At 49.5% G+C, this 17,284-nt stretch overlaps 1 protein-coding gene across 2 annotated transcripts in view; it reads left to right on the top strand.

Moving 5' to 3' along the window:
* The window catches only part of CDIN1 (CDAN1 interacting nuclease 1), a 574,168-nt gene that overhangs the window by 376,711 nt on the left and 180,173 nt on the right, over positions 1 to 17,284 (top strand). For both annotated transcript variants that reach the window (XM_069209034.1, XM_069209035.1), the window contains exon 11: positions 9,413 to 9,518. In XM_069209034.1, coding sequence (XP_069065135.1) covers positions 9,413 to 9,518 — 106 coding nt within the window. The remainder of the gene's footprint in view (positions 1 to 9,412; positions 9,519 to 17,284) is intronic.

Genomic DNA, 17,284 nt, shown 5'->3' with positions numbered 1-17,284 from the left:
GCTTAGGTTTGCCAGAGCCACCCTTGTGTGTTGAGGTGTGTGCATGCTGGTCTGATGGTAGGCTCAGGTACTGGGGATTGGGTCTGGGTGGAGGAAGTTGGAGGGGGGAGGTTGGACACAGGGACAATGGCTGCCATCAGTGCTGAGGCCAGAGTCTGAAATGCTCGCTGTTGGGCTGCCTAGCCAGAATGAATGCCCTCTAGGTATGCATTTGTCTGTTGCAACTGCCTCTCAACACCCTGGATGGCATTCAGAATGGTAGACTGCCCAACAGTGAGGGATCTGAGGAGGTCAATGGCAGGTCAATGGCCTCCTCACTGAGGGCAGCAGGGCTGACCGGGGCAGGGGCTGAGGTGCCTGGGCGAAGGAGATGCCCACCATCCTGGGTGAGCGGCCACGGGGCACACGCTGAGGGGCTGCTGGGAGGGCGGTGCTGGTAGGGGGTGGTGGCGGCTGTACCTATAGATGCGGTGGGCACAGAGGGGCCCGCCACCGCAAGGGAGCTCCCATCAGAGGAGGAGTTGCTGGTCTCAGCTCCTGTCCCCGCTGTGGAGCTCCCCACGCCCTCCGTCCCACAGGTAAATTCTGAGTCCGTAGTCTCGCCCTCCAGGGCCATGTGGGAAGCAGCTCCCTCCTGCTCCGGTGGCACAGCTCCTCCGCCTGATGATGCTAATGCACACAAGAACAGGGAGACCACAAAGAGGGGGGGAAAGAAAGTAGAAAGACATGTTCAGTGCATGCAATACCACTACCGTTGGCAGACACTACAGACACAGCAGCCCTCTGCACTACGCCATGCACTTTGAGTTCCCTAATTGATCACAGGGACATGGGGTACAAGGCCTATGCCCGATTGCTGCACACATGCAAGTCACAGGAGCCTGACTAGGTGTAGATGGCTCTTACCACTGGTAGGGATGGGGTGACACTGAGCCTGCCTCACAAAGGGTCCTTGCCTACAAGGCTCACCCTAGCCTAGGGGAACCCACAGCCCACCTCCCCCACCAGACACCTCCAATGCGCGCTGAATCAGATGGATGTGAGTATACTCACCCCCTTGTGGCTGCTGTGATGCCCTCAAGTGCCCATCCAACTCCGGATATGCCACCGCCAGGATCCGGAACATCAGGGGGGTCATGGTGCGACGGGCACCCCTCCCACGTTGGGAGGCCATCCCTAGCTGGGCCTACGCCGTCTTCTTGCTCCAGCGGCAAATGTCCTCCCATCTTTTCTGGCAGTTGGTGCTCCGTCTGTGGTGGACCCCCAGGGCCCGGACGTCCTTGGCGATGGCACGCCAAATATCCTTCTTCTGGTGGGCGCTGACCTACAGGAATAGTACAGGGCAAAAAGGAAAAACTATAACCATCCGGACCGTCACAATCATTGGCCCACGTTCCCACCCTTGCCCTGACGCACACCCACTCACCGTTGTTTCATGCACACCTCATTCCCCTCATCCCCAATCTCCCATCCACACCACTCCAAGCAGGCATTGCCCATACAGCATGCTCACAGAGTACTCACCTGTTTGTCTGGAGGATCGTAGAGTAGCGTGTACTGGGGGAGGACCCCATCCAGTAGTTTCTCCAACTCCTCCGATGTGAAGGTAGGGGCCCTTTCCCCAGACACTTGAGCCATTTTTGCTTCCAGACTGAGGTCACAGCAGCACTTGCAGGGTAGGTCCTCTTCTATCGAAGATCAGGTATCAAGTGAGTGAACAGAGAGAAAATGGCGGTCACGTCCGCGGCGGTGCGTACCGTCACCGCCGGCGTACAGTCATTGGCTCCTGGGACCCATAGGGTCCAATGTAACCAATGCAGGATTGCGCCGCGGTCTTCGACCGCCTACCGCGACGGTGTACAACGCCAGTGCAGTTACCTCATATCCCCTTGTCCCACATTACAGGTCAGCCAGCTGCCATTTCAGGGGGCCACATGGCATTAATTTTAAATGCGTCACACATATATAGGCCTTGCATACACACTAAGACAGGCACATAGCGGATTGACAAATGTGTGCAATAAAGTTGTTTATTTCGTACCTCAGTGTTGGCTGACCCTCTGCTCTCTGTTCTCATTCATAGAGCACATCCGCTGGGGCAGGTGAGGAGATGGCGGCATCCTCCGGTGTACAGACTGCTGGTGGACCTGTCGACAATGGAAGAGCAACATGTAATAGTCACCTACAGACTTGATCGTGCCACAATCCAGGAACTGTGTGCCCAGTTGGAGCCGGACCTGATGTCAGCTATCCGCCATCCCACAGGAATCCCCCCTCTAGTGCAGGTCCTGTCAGTACTCCATTTCCTGGCAAGTGGGTCCTTTCACACAACAGTGGCCATTGCATCAGGCATGTCCCAGCCAATGTTCTCTAACTTGTTGTCCAGAGTGTTGTCTGCACTGCTGAAACACATGCGCAGCTACATCGTTTTTCCTCAGGTGGAGGATTTGCCTACAGTGAAAGGTGACTTCTATGCCCTGGGACAAATCCCCAACATCATAGGTGCCATTGATGGGACACATGTGGCCTTGGTTCCCCTCCCCCCCCACCACAGGAGTGAACAGGTGCACAGAAACCGGAAGAGTTACCATTCAATGAATGTGCAGATGGTGTGTTTGGCCGACCAGTACATCTCCCATGCGAATGCCAAGTTTCCTGGCTCAGTGCATGACGCTTACATTCTGAGGAATAGCAGCATCCCTTATGTGATGGTGCAACTCCAGAGGCACCATGTGTGGCTATTAGGTGAGGAAATGGACCCTATACAGTGTGAATAGTTGTCTGGGTCTGGGGTTGTCCCTAAGGGTTAGTGTGTGTCTAACAGTTGTTCCTCGACATTTGCAGGTGACTCTGGCTACCCCAACCTTTCATGGCTATTGACCCCAGTGAGGAATCCCAGGGCAAGGGCAGAGGAACGCTACAATGAGGCACATGGGCGAACTAGGAGGGTTATAGAGGGGACCTTCCGCCTCCTGAAGGCCAGGTTCAGGTGCCTCCATATGACAGGTGGTTCCCTATACTACTCACCAAAGAAGGTGTGCCAGATCATCGTGGCCTGCTTTATGCTGCACAACTTGGCTTTGCGACGACAGGTGCCTTTTCTGCAGGAGGATGGTCCTGAAGGAGGTGTTGTGGCAGCTGTGGAGCCTGTGGACAGTAAAGAAGAGGAGAGATAAGAAGAGGACATAGACAACAGAAACACCATGATCCATCAATACTTCCAGTGAGACACAGGTAAGAAGTCATCACTGCCTCCTACATCTGATAAAATTGTTCGACCTCTCATCTGTCTGTCACTTTCACCCAGTGTATGGACCCTGATTTGTCACTTTGCCTTTCGATTTCACATATGTGGGTCCCACTGTGTGACCTCTGCTATGTTACCTCATGGACTAGAGCTGTGTGACATAGGTATGTTGACAATACAATGGACTTTGATATTTCCCTCAATTATTGCAAATACACAATTGTGAAAACTCAGACTGTCTCCAGATTGTTTTGTGATTTAAGGGTGTTTAAGTGCTAAATAGTGGAGAGGGTTGTAAAATGGTCAGGGGTGATGGTGGAGGAATGTCCATGGCAGAGTCCAGTCTATTTGTCTCACAGGTGCATTGTCCAAAGGGGCATAGGAAGTGGAGCTAGGGCAGTTTAAGGATGGACAGGGTGACAAAGTGGGACAGAAGGATGACATTCAGGGTGGTCTCATTTCTTGGCGGGGGTCTTGGCATTGTTCTCTGTCTTTGTCCTGGATCTCAGGGACTGCTTGCAGGGTGGTTCTCCATGTGCAGGGGGTGGGGTGCTGGTATCGTGGTCCTGTGGTGGTGTCTCCTGTCCACTAGCACCGGCGGAGGTGGTGGGCAGTTCATCGTCCAGGCTAGTGTCAGGGGCCCTTGTTGTGCCACAGTGTCCCTCCTGGTGTTCACGAGGTCCTTCAGCACCCCTACAATGGTGCCCAGGGTGGTATTGATGGATTTGAGTTCCTCCCTGAACCCCAAATACTGTTCCTCCTGCAGCCGCTGGGTCTCCTGAAACTTGCCCAGTACCGTTGCCATCGTCTCCTGGGAATGATGGTAGGCTCCCATGATGTTGGAGAGGGCCTTGTGGAGAGTGGGTTCCCTGGGCCTGTCCTCCCCCTGTCGCACAGCAGCCCTCCCAGTTCCCTGGTTTTCCTGGGCCTCTGTCCCCTGAACCGTGTGCCCACTACCACTGCCCCCAGGTCCCTGCTGTTCTTGGGGTGGTGGGTTAGCCTGGGTTCCCTGTAGTGGTGGACACACTGCTGCTTGATTTGTCCTGGGGACAGGGGTGTGGGCCCGCTGGGTGGGTGCTGTGCTGGTGTTTCATGAGGGGGGAGGCTCTGTGGTGGCCTATGACTGTGTCAGGGGAACTGACTGTCCCGAGGTCCCAGATGGGCCGGGCTGGTCATCTAGATCCAGTTGGACAGAGCTGCTGTCATCACTGTGGGCCTCTTCTGTGGGTGGAGTGGACATGTCTGGAACCTCCTGTCCGTGACGTTGGGTAGGGGTCCTGCAGGGGTGTAAAGGCATGATTATTACATCTGTGTGTGCCATGGTGTGCAATGGGTGGGTGACCCTGTACCCCAGTGCTTCCATTCCTGTGTAGGACCTTGTGTGATAATTGTTTAGGGGTCTGTGTGGGTATGTGTAGTGGACATGCATTGGTGATGGGTGTCCATGCTTTGTTGTTGCATGCAGGGCTTGGTGTTGGGATGTGTGGTTTGTGATAGTGGGACATATGTGAGGAGTTGGAGTGATGGGGGTGAGGGCGAGGATGGTGGTATGTGATAGGATGCAGGTAGGATGGGGGGATGAAGTAGTTAAAGATTTAACTTACCAGAGTCCATTCCTCCAGCTACTCCTGCGAGGCCCTCAGGATGCAGTATAGCCAAGACCTGGGGTCCGCCGCCAGTCCTCTGAACCGCAATGTTGTGTCTTGAGACCACGGAACGCACCTTCCCCCGTAGGTCGTTTCATCTCTTCCTGATGTCATCCCGTGTTCTTGGGTGCTGTCCCACTGCGTTGACCCTGTCCACGATTCTGCGCCATAGCTCCATCTTCCTAGCTATGGAGGTGTGCTGCACCTGTGATCCGAATAGCTGTGGCTCTACCCGGATGATTTCCTCCACCATGACCCTGATCTCCTCCTCAGAAAACCTGGGTTGTCTTTGCGGTGCCATGGGGTGGTGTGGGTGATGTGTGAGGTGTGGGGTGATGTGTATGTGTGATGGTTTTGTGTGCCTCTGTATGCTGGTGTTGTCTTTGCTTTGCTGTCTCTCTGGCCTTCTTCAAACTTTTTGGTAGTAAGGGTTTGTGGGTAATGTGAGTGTGTGTTTTACATTGTATCGGGTGTGTGGGAGTGGTGTGTGTATGTGTATCAGGTGTTTGTATTTCGATTTGTCCAATGCTGTAGTGATTTGTAAATGTGTGTGTATTTTGAGCGCAGCGGTGTGTACCGCCAATGGAATATCGCGGTCGTGATAGTGTGGGCGTATTCCTGTTGGTGTGACAGTGGAGGTTTTGTTATCGCCAGTTTATCACTGACCTTTGGTGTGGCGGACTTGTGTGGGTGTCTAGCTTTTGGCAGATTCTGAGCTGTGGGTCGTAAATAGCTGTGGCGGAATTCTGCGGCTACGGCGGTGTGTTGGCGGTCTTCTGCATGGCAGTAAGCGGCATTTACCGCCAATGTTGTAATGAGGGCCTATATGACTTTGTTGTGTGTTTAAATTAACTTGTTCTGAATAGTTGTGTGAGCATTAAGCTATGGAGTGGAGGTGTCAGCGATTTGACAGCTATGGGGCTTTGCTGCTGTGTTGTGCATCTGGTGGTGCGAATAGTTGTGTTTAATATGTACTGTGTGTGCAGGACAAAACATAAACCTGTTAGGTTTAATTTGTAGGTCTGTTAGAGTGTATGGGTTTGCTGTTGAGGTGGCAACACTTAACCTTCTGTGGTGCCTTGTTGGGCACAGGATGGTGCCTGACGTTATGGGTGTTATGCACCAAAATTCCAAGGGTAGCGGAAGTGACATCACACATCCTTTGATCCTAATGACATCACAGGAAGTGACATCATATGACCATTTACCCTGACTCTTCCCAGAACGTCATGTCGCAGGACCTTAACCCAGATGACATCACAGTAATTGACATCACTGACGTTCCATAATATTTGCATGATTAATAGAACAACACAGCACAGACAAATGTCTGTTTTCGATGCCACCTACATTAGGGATGTTTGCAAGCGCTGGGATATAATACCGCCCTTAACTGTTGCCAGTGAGTGAAGCATGTGAGCTAGACCGCTGGTGAAGGGCCTTGGGTTAGGTCCTTCTCCCAAGAAAAATTTGAATATATGGTTTCAAATAGTGTATTTTAAAGCACAATGTACACCTAAATTTGCTAAAGAGCCATAGCCTCTGCAGAGACACTCATTAAACACCACAAGCCAATGAAACCCTCTGTTTTTCATAATGTGCAAAGGATGTGAAAAATAACATACAATAGGCCAGTGTAAGAATTTTTCCATTAATGGTTTCCATACACCATGGGTGATCATAAAGTCAAAAATTACTTCATTATTCCAGGACCAGTGTTTTGTCTTGGTTGCCTCCCTCCCATATATTACGGTTAAACTCCTTTATGCCAAGAATTATCTCCAGTGCGCTAGCACCAGCAGTTTTCCATGGATGTCCTCTATGATGAGAATTACCTCCAGTGCGCTAGCACCAGCAGTTTTCCATGGATGTCCTCTATGATGAGAATAACCCCCAGTGCGCTAGCACCAGCAGTTTTCCATGGATGTCGTCTATGATGAGAATTATCTCCAGTGCGCTAGCACCAGCAGTTTTCCATGGATGTCGTCTATGATGAGAATTACCTCCAGTGCGCTAGCACCAGCAGTTTTCCATGGATGTCCTCTATGATGAGAATTATCTCCAGTGCGCTAGCACCAGCAGTTTTCCATGGATGTCCTCTATGATGAGAATTATCTCCAGTACGCTAGCACCAGCAGTTTTCCATGGATGTCGTCTATGATGAGAATTATCTCCAGTACGCTAGCACCAGCAGTTTTCCATGGATTTCCTCTATGATGAGAATAACCCCCAGTGCGCTAGCACCAGCAGTTTTCCATGGATGTCCTCTATGATGAGAATTACCTCCAGTATGCCAGCATCAATACTTTTCCATGGGTACCTGATAAGCCAGTGATTGCCTCCAGTATGCTAGTGCCAGTGTTTTGCCATGGGGTGCCTCTATAAGGAACAAATTACCGTCAGTAGGCCATGATCAACAGCAGACTTGCAAGCATAGCACAGTCTAACTCACACTCACTTAAATTCACTCATGCTCATTATCAATTACAGACACTTTCACTTATTCACTCACTCGCACTCATGCATTCTCACTCACCTTCTAGCAATCACTCTTATTCTCATTTACTCCTTCTCTCTCATTCACAAGTACTTGCAATCATTCTTACTGTGACTCACTCATACTTTCTCACTTACACTCATTTGCACTCATTTTAACACTTGCTTCCTCACTCTGTCTCACTGACTCATTCATTCACACTCGCTCACAATCACTCTTACTGTCCCTCACGCTTCTGTTACTCACTAATTCTCACTCCTGCTCACTTAGTTATGCTCACTCACTGTCACTCATTTATTTTCACTCAGTCATTATCACTCACACGCTCTAACTCTCTCGCACATTCATTTGTACTTAATCAGCCAGTCTTACTGACTAATTCTCATTGCCTCTATCTTACTCATATACGCTTACTGGCATTCAGCCTTACTAACTCTCACTGAGTGCTTGTCATTGACTCTCACTCGCATTGTCACACAGGCCTACACGTATCAGCAGGCACGCATGTACACACATGTACAAGCTCTCGCACAAACATACTCTCGCCCGAGCACACACACTCATTCTACATTTAGTTACTTACCTCACCTGCCCGCGAAGGTCCCATCCACAGGCCATATATGCTCCATTTTCTGTTACACTAATAGTAACTAATAGACTTATTCATTGTTAGTATGATAAAAACTGGGGAGAAAGCAAGGGAGGGGCAGAGCTGCAATGCCCCTGGATTCTGGACATTGATTGTGCCACCTCTGTGGCCAGGTGCAGTGCCAGGGGTCACAGGGGGAAGCTGTGGGTCACAACTGAGACCCCTGGTGTCCTCCACCCGAGGTCCATGCCTGAGGGGTCTGCTGGTGCTGCAGGGCAGCTCTGTGGCCAGGTGCAGTGCCAGGGGTCACAGGGGAAGCTATGGGTCACAGCTGAGACCCCTGGTGTCCTCCACACAGGTCCACGCCTGAGGGGTCTGCTGGTGCTGCAGGGCAGCTCTGTGGCCAGGTGCAGTGCCAGGGGTCACAGGGGAAGCTATGGGTCACAGCTGAGACCCCTGGTGTCCTCCACACAGGTCCACGCCTGAGGGTCTGCTGGTGCTGCAGGGCACCTCTGTGGCCAGGTGCAGTGCCAGGGGTCACAGGGGGAAGCTGTGGGTCACAACTGAGACCCCTGGTGTCCTCCACCCGAGGTCCATGCCTGAGGGGTCTGCTGGTGCTGCAGGGCAGCTCTGTGGCCAGGTGCAGTGCCAGGGGTCACAGGGGAAGCTATGGGTCACAGCTGAGACCCCTGGTGTCCTCCACACAGGTCCACGCCTGAGGGGTCTGCTGGTGCTGCAGGGCAGCTCTGTGGCCAGGTACAGTGCCAGGGGTCACAGGGGAAGCTATGGGTCACAGCTGCGACCCCTGGTGTCCTCCACACAGGTCCACGCCTGAGGGGTCTGCTGGTGCTGCAGGGCACCTCTGTGGAGGTTGATGGACAGTTCTCTGGCCCTATATTTATAGATCAGCTTATGTCGTAGTCCTATTTTATGTTTCCCTCTGTATTTTCCCATGTTTATTTTTTGCATCTTTTATCTTAGTTTATTCATGTTCATTTTGGGTTTGGTGGGGGAACAAATGAAGCTGCTTCTAGTATATTCCTATATTTAATCCGATGAATGTCCACTCACACTTAGATGCCAGGTGGATTTTAGCAAATTAAACCAGCCATGTGTAGTATATGGCTGCCCTTACCTGGAAAGAATGCCTTTGCAGAGCAAACACAGGTGCACATTTGCAAATACTTGAGCTCCATTCTGGAACTGAATCCATCTTTTAGCTCACCTGTCTGTCAATCTTCACAGCCATTAGCCTGGAAGTTATGGTCCGCAGCACTGTGCTTTTAAAATTCCTTGTGATCCTTGCTAGACTCGATGGGGTAATTGGGCATTCTGGGGATCCTGGAAGTTGTGGGGTGACAATTGAAAGAAGCACCGAGAGGCAATGGATCCAGGTGTCTGTGTACTTATCAGAGTCACTCTTTATTTTCTAGCTGTTGAAGGCCACGTCATCCACTGGATCGAAAGCAAAGCCTCCTTCGGCGATGAGGCCAGCCATCGGGCCTACCTGCAGGACCAGTTCTGGAGTTACTGGAACAGGTAGGGTGCTGCCTGCCTTTGGTGCCCTGCACTTGCCAGCTGTTCCATGCACAGCCGTCTACAATAACACACAAAAGCACATGTAGTGGATATCCAAAGCCCGGAGGATTGGGCAGTAGTGGGGAGGTCCTTATTGTGGTAGATGCCCGAGTAGCTCCTCCATAAGGGCTCAGCACTGCCCCAGCACTGACCCTCAGAGCGCATGTGTGTTTGGCCGCCCGTCTCGGGCTAGCCAAACAAACATGCGCTGTAGCCTCTCTCCAGCCGAGCAACACTCTTCGGCTGGAGAGAGCCTGCACAAGGTTCCAGTCCGCCTGGGAGCACCCTGCTTTGAGCAGCGTCAGAATTGGCCGCAGGGCAGGATGGGAGCCTGTGTCTGCAGCCAGCAGGGAAGAGGAGCGTGGCGCGGGACCACAAGTCAAGTTTTTTTTTTTTTTTATTCATTTTATTAAATTTTAGGCTCTCCCGTTCGCGCTGCACCCGCCCCCCTTCTTTAGAGCGAAGCGGGCCGCAACTGCTCTAGCCTCTTTAGACGTTCTTTTGGGGATGGCACATTTGCATTATTTTGAGAGAATGGCATCATTAGGAAAAGTTGACCATACCGTAAAAGTTTTTTTTTTTGGGGGGGGGGGGGGGGGGGGGAGTCTTGTTTGAGTCAATGATACATCTCTTTGGTATTTGGTTATTATTGGTGGAAGCTTATAATTGCTAATTCCTCACCTTGTGAGTATCTCCAGGCACCAGACTGGATTCGAACACTCAAAAGCAGTGTTCCCGCTTGCAGGTGGGTGTCCTCATGCGACTTTGCGTTGGAAGTGACAAACAGAGCACCATGTAAGCATATTTCTGTGTGTTCAGACATGAATCTAGACCTCCACTCTTTCGTTCTTCACTCGGAAAGGGCACGTCAGCCTCTAAAATGCTGGGATTTACGTCTTGCAAGAACTGTCGCAAACAGATGTCTGTGAAAGGTCCCCACGAGGTTTGCTTCCGGTGCCCAGGTCCAATGCTAGACTTAACAACCCCTGACCACTGCACCTAGCTGAATCTTAAAGCATCTGAGAATTTAGAGCTTTTCCTGATCAAGCACTGGAAGACTGTACCCTGGTTGCACCCCAAGCCGAAGAAGAGGGTGCAGACCTGCTCCCGCTTCTGAAGTTATTCCGACAGATCTTCTTTGTGATCACATTTTTTGGATAAGTCAAAGAGGACACAAAAGAAGTTCAAGTGGGACTCTGCCCTTTCCTGCCCCTCTAGTTCTCCAGAGAATGGACAAGGATATCACTGTTACAGTGAGGAGCAGATTCCTTTCTGGGTCCCTGGTCCATCAGCGATGCTGCAGCAACTCTAAGCCTTTCAGGAGGCCATTCTGCATTTCTTTGGCACACTTACGGCCGCCTCTGGCATCCCTTTGTGCACATAGACCGCCAATCGCATTACTGCCGGCGGTGTCACCCTTGGAGCCATCTGTGTCCCTTGGACCCATTTTGGGCTCTGTATCTGTGTCAGGACTGGCAGCAAAATGTGCATCGGGGCCTCGAGCCCCAACACCACTGGTGCTGGAAGCAGAGCGGCAACCCATCATGGTATCCAACTTCGAGCCGGCTTTGTCTCGACCGAGACCATGTCCAGATTTTGATGATCTGCACCCAATACTGAAGCCATCAGACTTACAGATTATTCTGCTCTCGTGCAGTCATCCACGGACACTACACAAGCTGTTAGACTCAGACCAGACCCAGCCATATAGAGACGACAGTGGTGGTGATAGGGAAGAGTTTGACTCACCCTGTGATGATAACTGGTACATGGGATTACAGATACTAGTGGGTTGGACACATCAGCCAATACTGGATTGTTATTCCCCTGGTCCGCAATGCAATGGAAGAAAATACATCTTTGGCCACTGATTAGGAGGACTGCTGACCTCCACCTCCCCACTATGGGGGTAAAAAAGAATGTGCTGACAGAGGTCTGCAACCTGGCTAAGTAACCACTGAACCTCTCTTGCTCTTCAGTGAAGCACTCAGTGACACCCTGTTGAACACTTTGGCTAAACCATGCCCTGGACCCACAGTCCGCTGAAGTCGCCCGATGCTGTAGACCTGCTCCAGGCGACCCAGTTTTTTTAATCAAGCACCCAGCTCATGAAAGCTTGGTAATACAGACGTCCACGAGTAGAGTATACCCTAAAGCCTTCCCAACCACTCCTGACACTGAGTCAAAACGTGCGGATATCTTTTCTAAACTAATGTTTTCCACGCCCAGCCTTGTTCAAAGTCGGATAATGTAAGCTGTCTAATCGGCCTCTACACCCACACACTTTGGGACATGGTCGGTGAGATCTTACCAGCGGTCACAGTCTACTTATGTGCCTCATTCAGGATGGTCGCGATGCAGCCAAATACGTCATACGTTCAGGCCATGACACCACAGCTTGCCTGCAAAGCGCTATTGGAACTACTCATGAAAAAGGTCCACAGGCTTCCCCGAATATGTCCAAATTTCCTTAATGGACATGCCTTTCGACAGTTTCCACATCTTCGGTGAAAAGGTGGACTCAGCCATATAGCATTTTTGGGGAGCCTCATCGTGATTTTGGGGCCTTTAAGCACCAGTGTGGCAATTTCCCCAACAATGTTTCCCTTTTTGGGGATATGCCAATGGCTTAGTGTATTGACAGTGTCAAGCTCTGCCGCCCACACAACAAGCCTGTGGGATAAAAGACAGTGATCTGGCCATCAGGGGCAATGCACTTCCAATCCTGCACTCCAGTCCCTGACTCGTGCAGCAACAACCTCTAAACTCTTTTAGTGTTTAATGCCAGGAAATGTAGTCTCTTTTGACCATAGAAGCAACAGAAAGGGGACCGGTCTTTGTAGTGGGGACCGGGAGCTATTCTTGCTATGTCCTTGAGCCGATGAAGCCCCTTGAATGCTCACAAAGGTGATGGTGGTGGTCGCTACCATCTGTGGAGGTCGGGATACCAGTCTTCCCAAACTTCGCTGGCTGCCTCTTTCTGGTGGATAATCTTTCTAGCTGTAGATTCCTCACCGCCCTTGGTGTGCTGTGGAGGGGACTCTGTATACCATCTAAAACAGTGGTTCCCAACCTGTGGTCCGGGGACCCCTGGGGGTCCGCAAAGCCTTCTTAGGGGGTCCGCGAGAGCTAAGAAAATTACAAAATATTAACAAATATTGACAAATTAGGTCCTCAGCTTCCAGTAATGACTCAGGCGGGGGTCCCTGGATTCCCATGATGATTCAGTGGGGGTCCCTGGGTTCCATTAATGTTAAAGTGGGGGTCCACAGAAATCAAAAGGTTGGGAACCACTGATCTAAAAAGTTCCTAAATTAGAGATCTGTGCACTGGTTCTGTGGGGAGGGTAATGAAGCCTGTGTGGAGCACCATGTCACCAGCTGGTGGCGCGCAGGTCCACAAGTATGAAAAGCTTCTCGACTCAGACTGGTGCCTGGGGAATATGAGAAATCTGTGTTTGCTTAAAGTATTTACCGGAAAGAGCATTACTGAAGGTAAGTAATTTGTTTGATTCTATCAGAGACCAGAATACTTCAGTTAATATACAATTATCAAGCTACACTGACGACTCTTTCTACTTATTGGACTGCAGTGATTATCATTCTCTTTTCCGCCTACCCCATTTTCTTTTAATTACCTTTACCACTATGTCCGCCTGAGCTCTTTCTCACCAGTACGGCAGTAGATGAGAAGTCCATTGCCCAATGCATACACGTAGGATATACAAGATTCGCGTTCTACAGTGAAAGATATACATTTTACTTTCTCTTGTAAGCGCCTAAAAGTACACACTCTCTACACATTCATCTACCTCTATGGTGCATTAGTGCTGCTCCCATATATTCTATCCAAACCTTTACAGCACCGCCACATAGATAGTCTACTATTTACCACTTTACTCCAGAAACCAAAAGACATTCTTATTGGTAATTTTTCTTCTGTCATCTATACCACCACCCCGGACGTTACTTTTGCGATTAACTTGCAAACATACATAGGGGTTTATGTTTGACCTTCTCACAAGATTGTGTTTTTTTCTCAAGTTTGTTGTGTTAAGTTCTACTGGGTACTGATCAGACAGTTCTCCTCAAATTCACCTTCTGAATGCTATATACTCCAAGCTTGTTAATAATCTCTGCAGCCTTGAAAAAGTCCCATGAGGTACAAAACACATGTTGGCTGTTCTGATTTAATGAAAATAATAAGGCTGTTCGGTTAGAATGAAAATAACCAACTGCCCTGTCATCTGGACAGTTATAACTGCATGTTTCCAAGACTGTTCAGTGTTAAACAACAAACAAATACCCTCCCTTTGACAATATCCCCTTAGAAAAGGCCTGTTTCATTCTCACTGGAGCCTTGTCGCCTATTGCCCCACTCACTTGAGCATTCGCAATCAAGGCTGGGACAAGCATGACAGTGCACCTATTGGTTATATGCAGATTTCTTTGCTCATCAAACTGCCCTTCCTTGATTCCAGAAGGGTGACCAAGGAATTCATTAAAAAACTCTTCAGAGCATTTCCTCCGTCAGACATCCTTGACACAATAGGATCCGAGCACAGTATTACCACAAAGCATGGAAAACCATTCCAATCCAATGAAACAAGAACGGCACTCCTGGCGGTGTGCGTGACAATTCTTCAAGGAATGGAGAGTGGCAGTACAAGGTTGCAAACAAGGCTTCCACGCCCAAACGCGTTGACTTTTGCAACTTTGTATCGTCACTCTCTATTCATTAAAGAATTGTCGCACACACCACCAGGAGTGCCGTTCTCATTTCATTGGATTGTTTGGGACCATGACTGTGAATACTTACACGCTCGGGCGCTCAGGCACGAGCCTGCCTACGAGCACCCCCAGCATTCGGGGGCCCGTCCAGCATATGTGCTGTCTCGTATGGATATACATACACGAGTGTAATCACCTATAAATAAGTGGGTGGACTATGACAACCACAATGCCCTGCGTGGAGGAGGAAGGATAAATAGGAACGGTAGAGAAGGGACTTACATCAGTTGACATCTTCAGCACTCTGAAGAAGACGGATGTTGAAACGTGCTAGTGATGAGAAGAGACAATTTGGATATCGAGCACTTCAAACAATTTGGGCAATGAAAGCAATGAAAATGAACTCCTGGGAGTGTGGCAAATTTGTTGCAGCTACATTCTGAATGGGGATGGGCAGCCCCGACGTTTGCACCAGCAAATTGGAGCACGCATCCCACTGACCGCTTTGGATGAGATATATATATATATATATATATATATATATATATATATATATATATATATATATATGTATGTATGTATATATATGTATGTATGTATATAAACTCTCAAAAACATATTGTGGAAAACAGCACTGTTCCTTGCTCAAACATCTGCTAGGATAGTGGCTGAAATATGAGTATATGTAGTCTAGGAACCATTTTGTAGATTCAGCAAGGACAGAGTCTTATTACGCAGAAATCCGTAGTTCACTCCTAAAATGCTTACTGACTCATCTCAGTGAGCCAGACATGTGGAAACTTTGTTCCCAAAACTTTTCAGATGCATCAGAAAGGGAATTGAGCTCAGTAGATGTCTGCAGATGTTTAAAGTTTTAAATATAAAGAACCAAATACCTCAGAGCCTATGATCTGCTCCTGATTACCTTGTTCAAACTGGGCATATCCGGGTGGTTGGCCGTGGCCATTACCTTTTGCGGTGTGAATTCTATTAGTGGGTTTCGAAGACGGCCAGTGCGCACAATATTAGAAGTGTTACCATCGACAGCTGTAGAGGCTGCCTTGGCTGATATTTGTAGTGGCACATTTACACTGCATTACTGCCTGATGCGGCACCATATCAAGAGTTAGAGCAGGGACAGGCAGTTCTGCGTCATCGTTTCCAATAAGGGGCTCTTTTACTTTTTGCCAGCCATTCGCACTTTCACGTTATGCGCCATGCTTCATGCGTATTCATCTGATTCAAGCATGTGAATCTATGAAAGATCAAATTCTAGAGAAGAAAAACCTTAGTGTGAAGGCTTACCTTTACATGCTGTGCCGTTGTCACCTGCGTGCTGGAAATCTGAGGGCAGGTGACTTGTGCGAGGGGTGGGCTTTACTACCCCGTTACTTTATAGGCTGAAGTTAATTTCTTCTTTAAAGGTGCAAGTCTGCTGATAACGTGGTGCTGGCGTAAGGTTATTCTCTTAGTACTTTTTAAAGTTACTAGGGAACTCTCAAAATAACTATGTGGAATGATACAAACGTGAATCTATAAAATATACCAAAACTGGAGAACTGTAGTTACAGGTAAGAAACCTGTTTTTCTTTGAACATCTCTGAGGATGTATTAAACACATTTTAATTAAAAGAAATTCCTGCCACCGAACACTAACGTTTGTTGGGTGTGATAAACTGGTGTTATAGTGTATCTGATACCTCCTCGAGCCGGCCTTGGCACCACCAGGAGCTATACTTCTCTTGCTCAGACTCCAGGCCTTCATTCACCTAGCCTGAGGGCCACGGGGGGGGGTGTAGGGGTGAAGGACCGTTCCATGCTGTGCTTAATTTGTAAATGAAAGGGTGCCAACACCCTAAGCTATGCTCTGAAACGTATGGCTAGTGGCGTGGAATGTGCTGGCACAGAGTGCCACCTCGGCCCTCCTAAACCCATTGCCAGGCACTGCTGACCATTCTGCTCACTCTTGCAGGTGGTTGCTTTCTCCCTTTCAGGCAGATTTCCTTTTCCTTCCTCCGTCTTTCCCGTGTGTGTTTTGCCCTCTCTTACTCTCCTAAATGTCTGTTGCAGAAAAGTAAGTGCAGGTCCTCAAAAATAAGTGCAGGTGTTGCCCGCCGCAACCCCTGGCTCAAATTAAGCACTGATTTCTTGCAATGTCTTTAAACTCTCCATGCACAAGTTTACTCCTGAAGGGATGCCACTCACATCTCTCCTTTCAGACTATCACACCCTCTTCTAAGAGCCAGTACACAAGGACCGGAGGGAAGAACATGCATTTCCAGGCCTGGCCCTCCTTGGTGCACCCAGCAACCAAAAGAATAGGTGTAGGGAAGGCTTAACACCTCTTTTTACAGTGCCAAGAAGCGTGACACCTGTGGCAGTAAGCGCTGTAGAACACGAGCTTTTATATTGTACCTTTTAAGGGGCTATTTAAAAGGTTGGTTAATTAAGGGGCTCTTGAAAGTTTATGGGGCACGGTCGGGAGAAAAACCTTGAAAAATAAAGAGCCTGGCAGGCTGAGGAAGTGATTGAAAACCGCAGGGTCCCCCAGAGGCCGCCATGCTCCGGTAACAAAACTCTGCCGGCTCGTTTATCACTGAAATGTTATGGTCAGCAGCAAACCAGGCAACTACTGCTGTGAACCCGAGGCCCTGCTGTAAATTGGGCTCATAACGCGGGCCCCCGTGGAGGGGGCTAAGTGCGCAGGCCTTGCACAGAGGGGAGGGGGCCACATTGATTTTCATTTGGTGCTTAAATTGGACTAACAAGCTGCCGGGGTGCCCCCACCACCGAGTCCTTAGTACTGCACCCTCCAGGGCGTAAATGTCTTTTGTCGCCTGCCCCTGATGAGCAGCTCAGGGTCGCCATTAAGTTTTATATCATCCCAATTGTTCAATTATACACGCATTTTATTTTCTCCCCGTCTCTGCAGTGCAGCCCTGGGATTTGTACGGGACTCCTAGCGCTTTTTGGAGTTTTGTTTTTTTCATCCATCAC

This window comes from Pleurodeles waltl, chromosome 9 (assembly GCF_031143425.1).
Source record: "Pleurodeles waltl isolate 20211129_DDA chromosome 9, aPleWal1.hap1.20221129, whole genome shotgun sequence".
Lineage (NCBI taxonomy): Eukaryota > Metazoa > Chordata > Amphibia > Caudata > Salamandridae > Pleurodeles > Pleurodeles waltl.
Note: the sequence above shows the minus strand (reverse complement) of the source record. Positions and strands in the feature narration are given on the sequence as shown.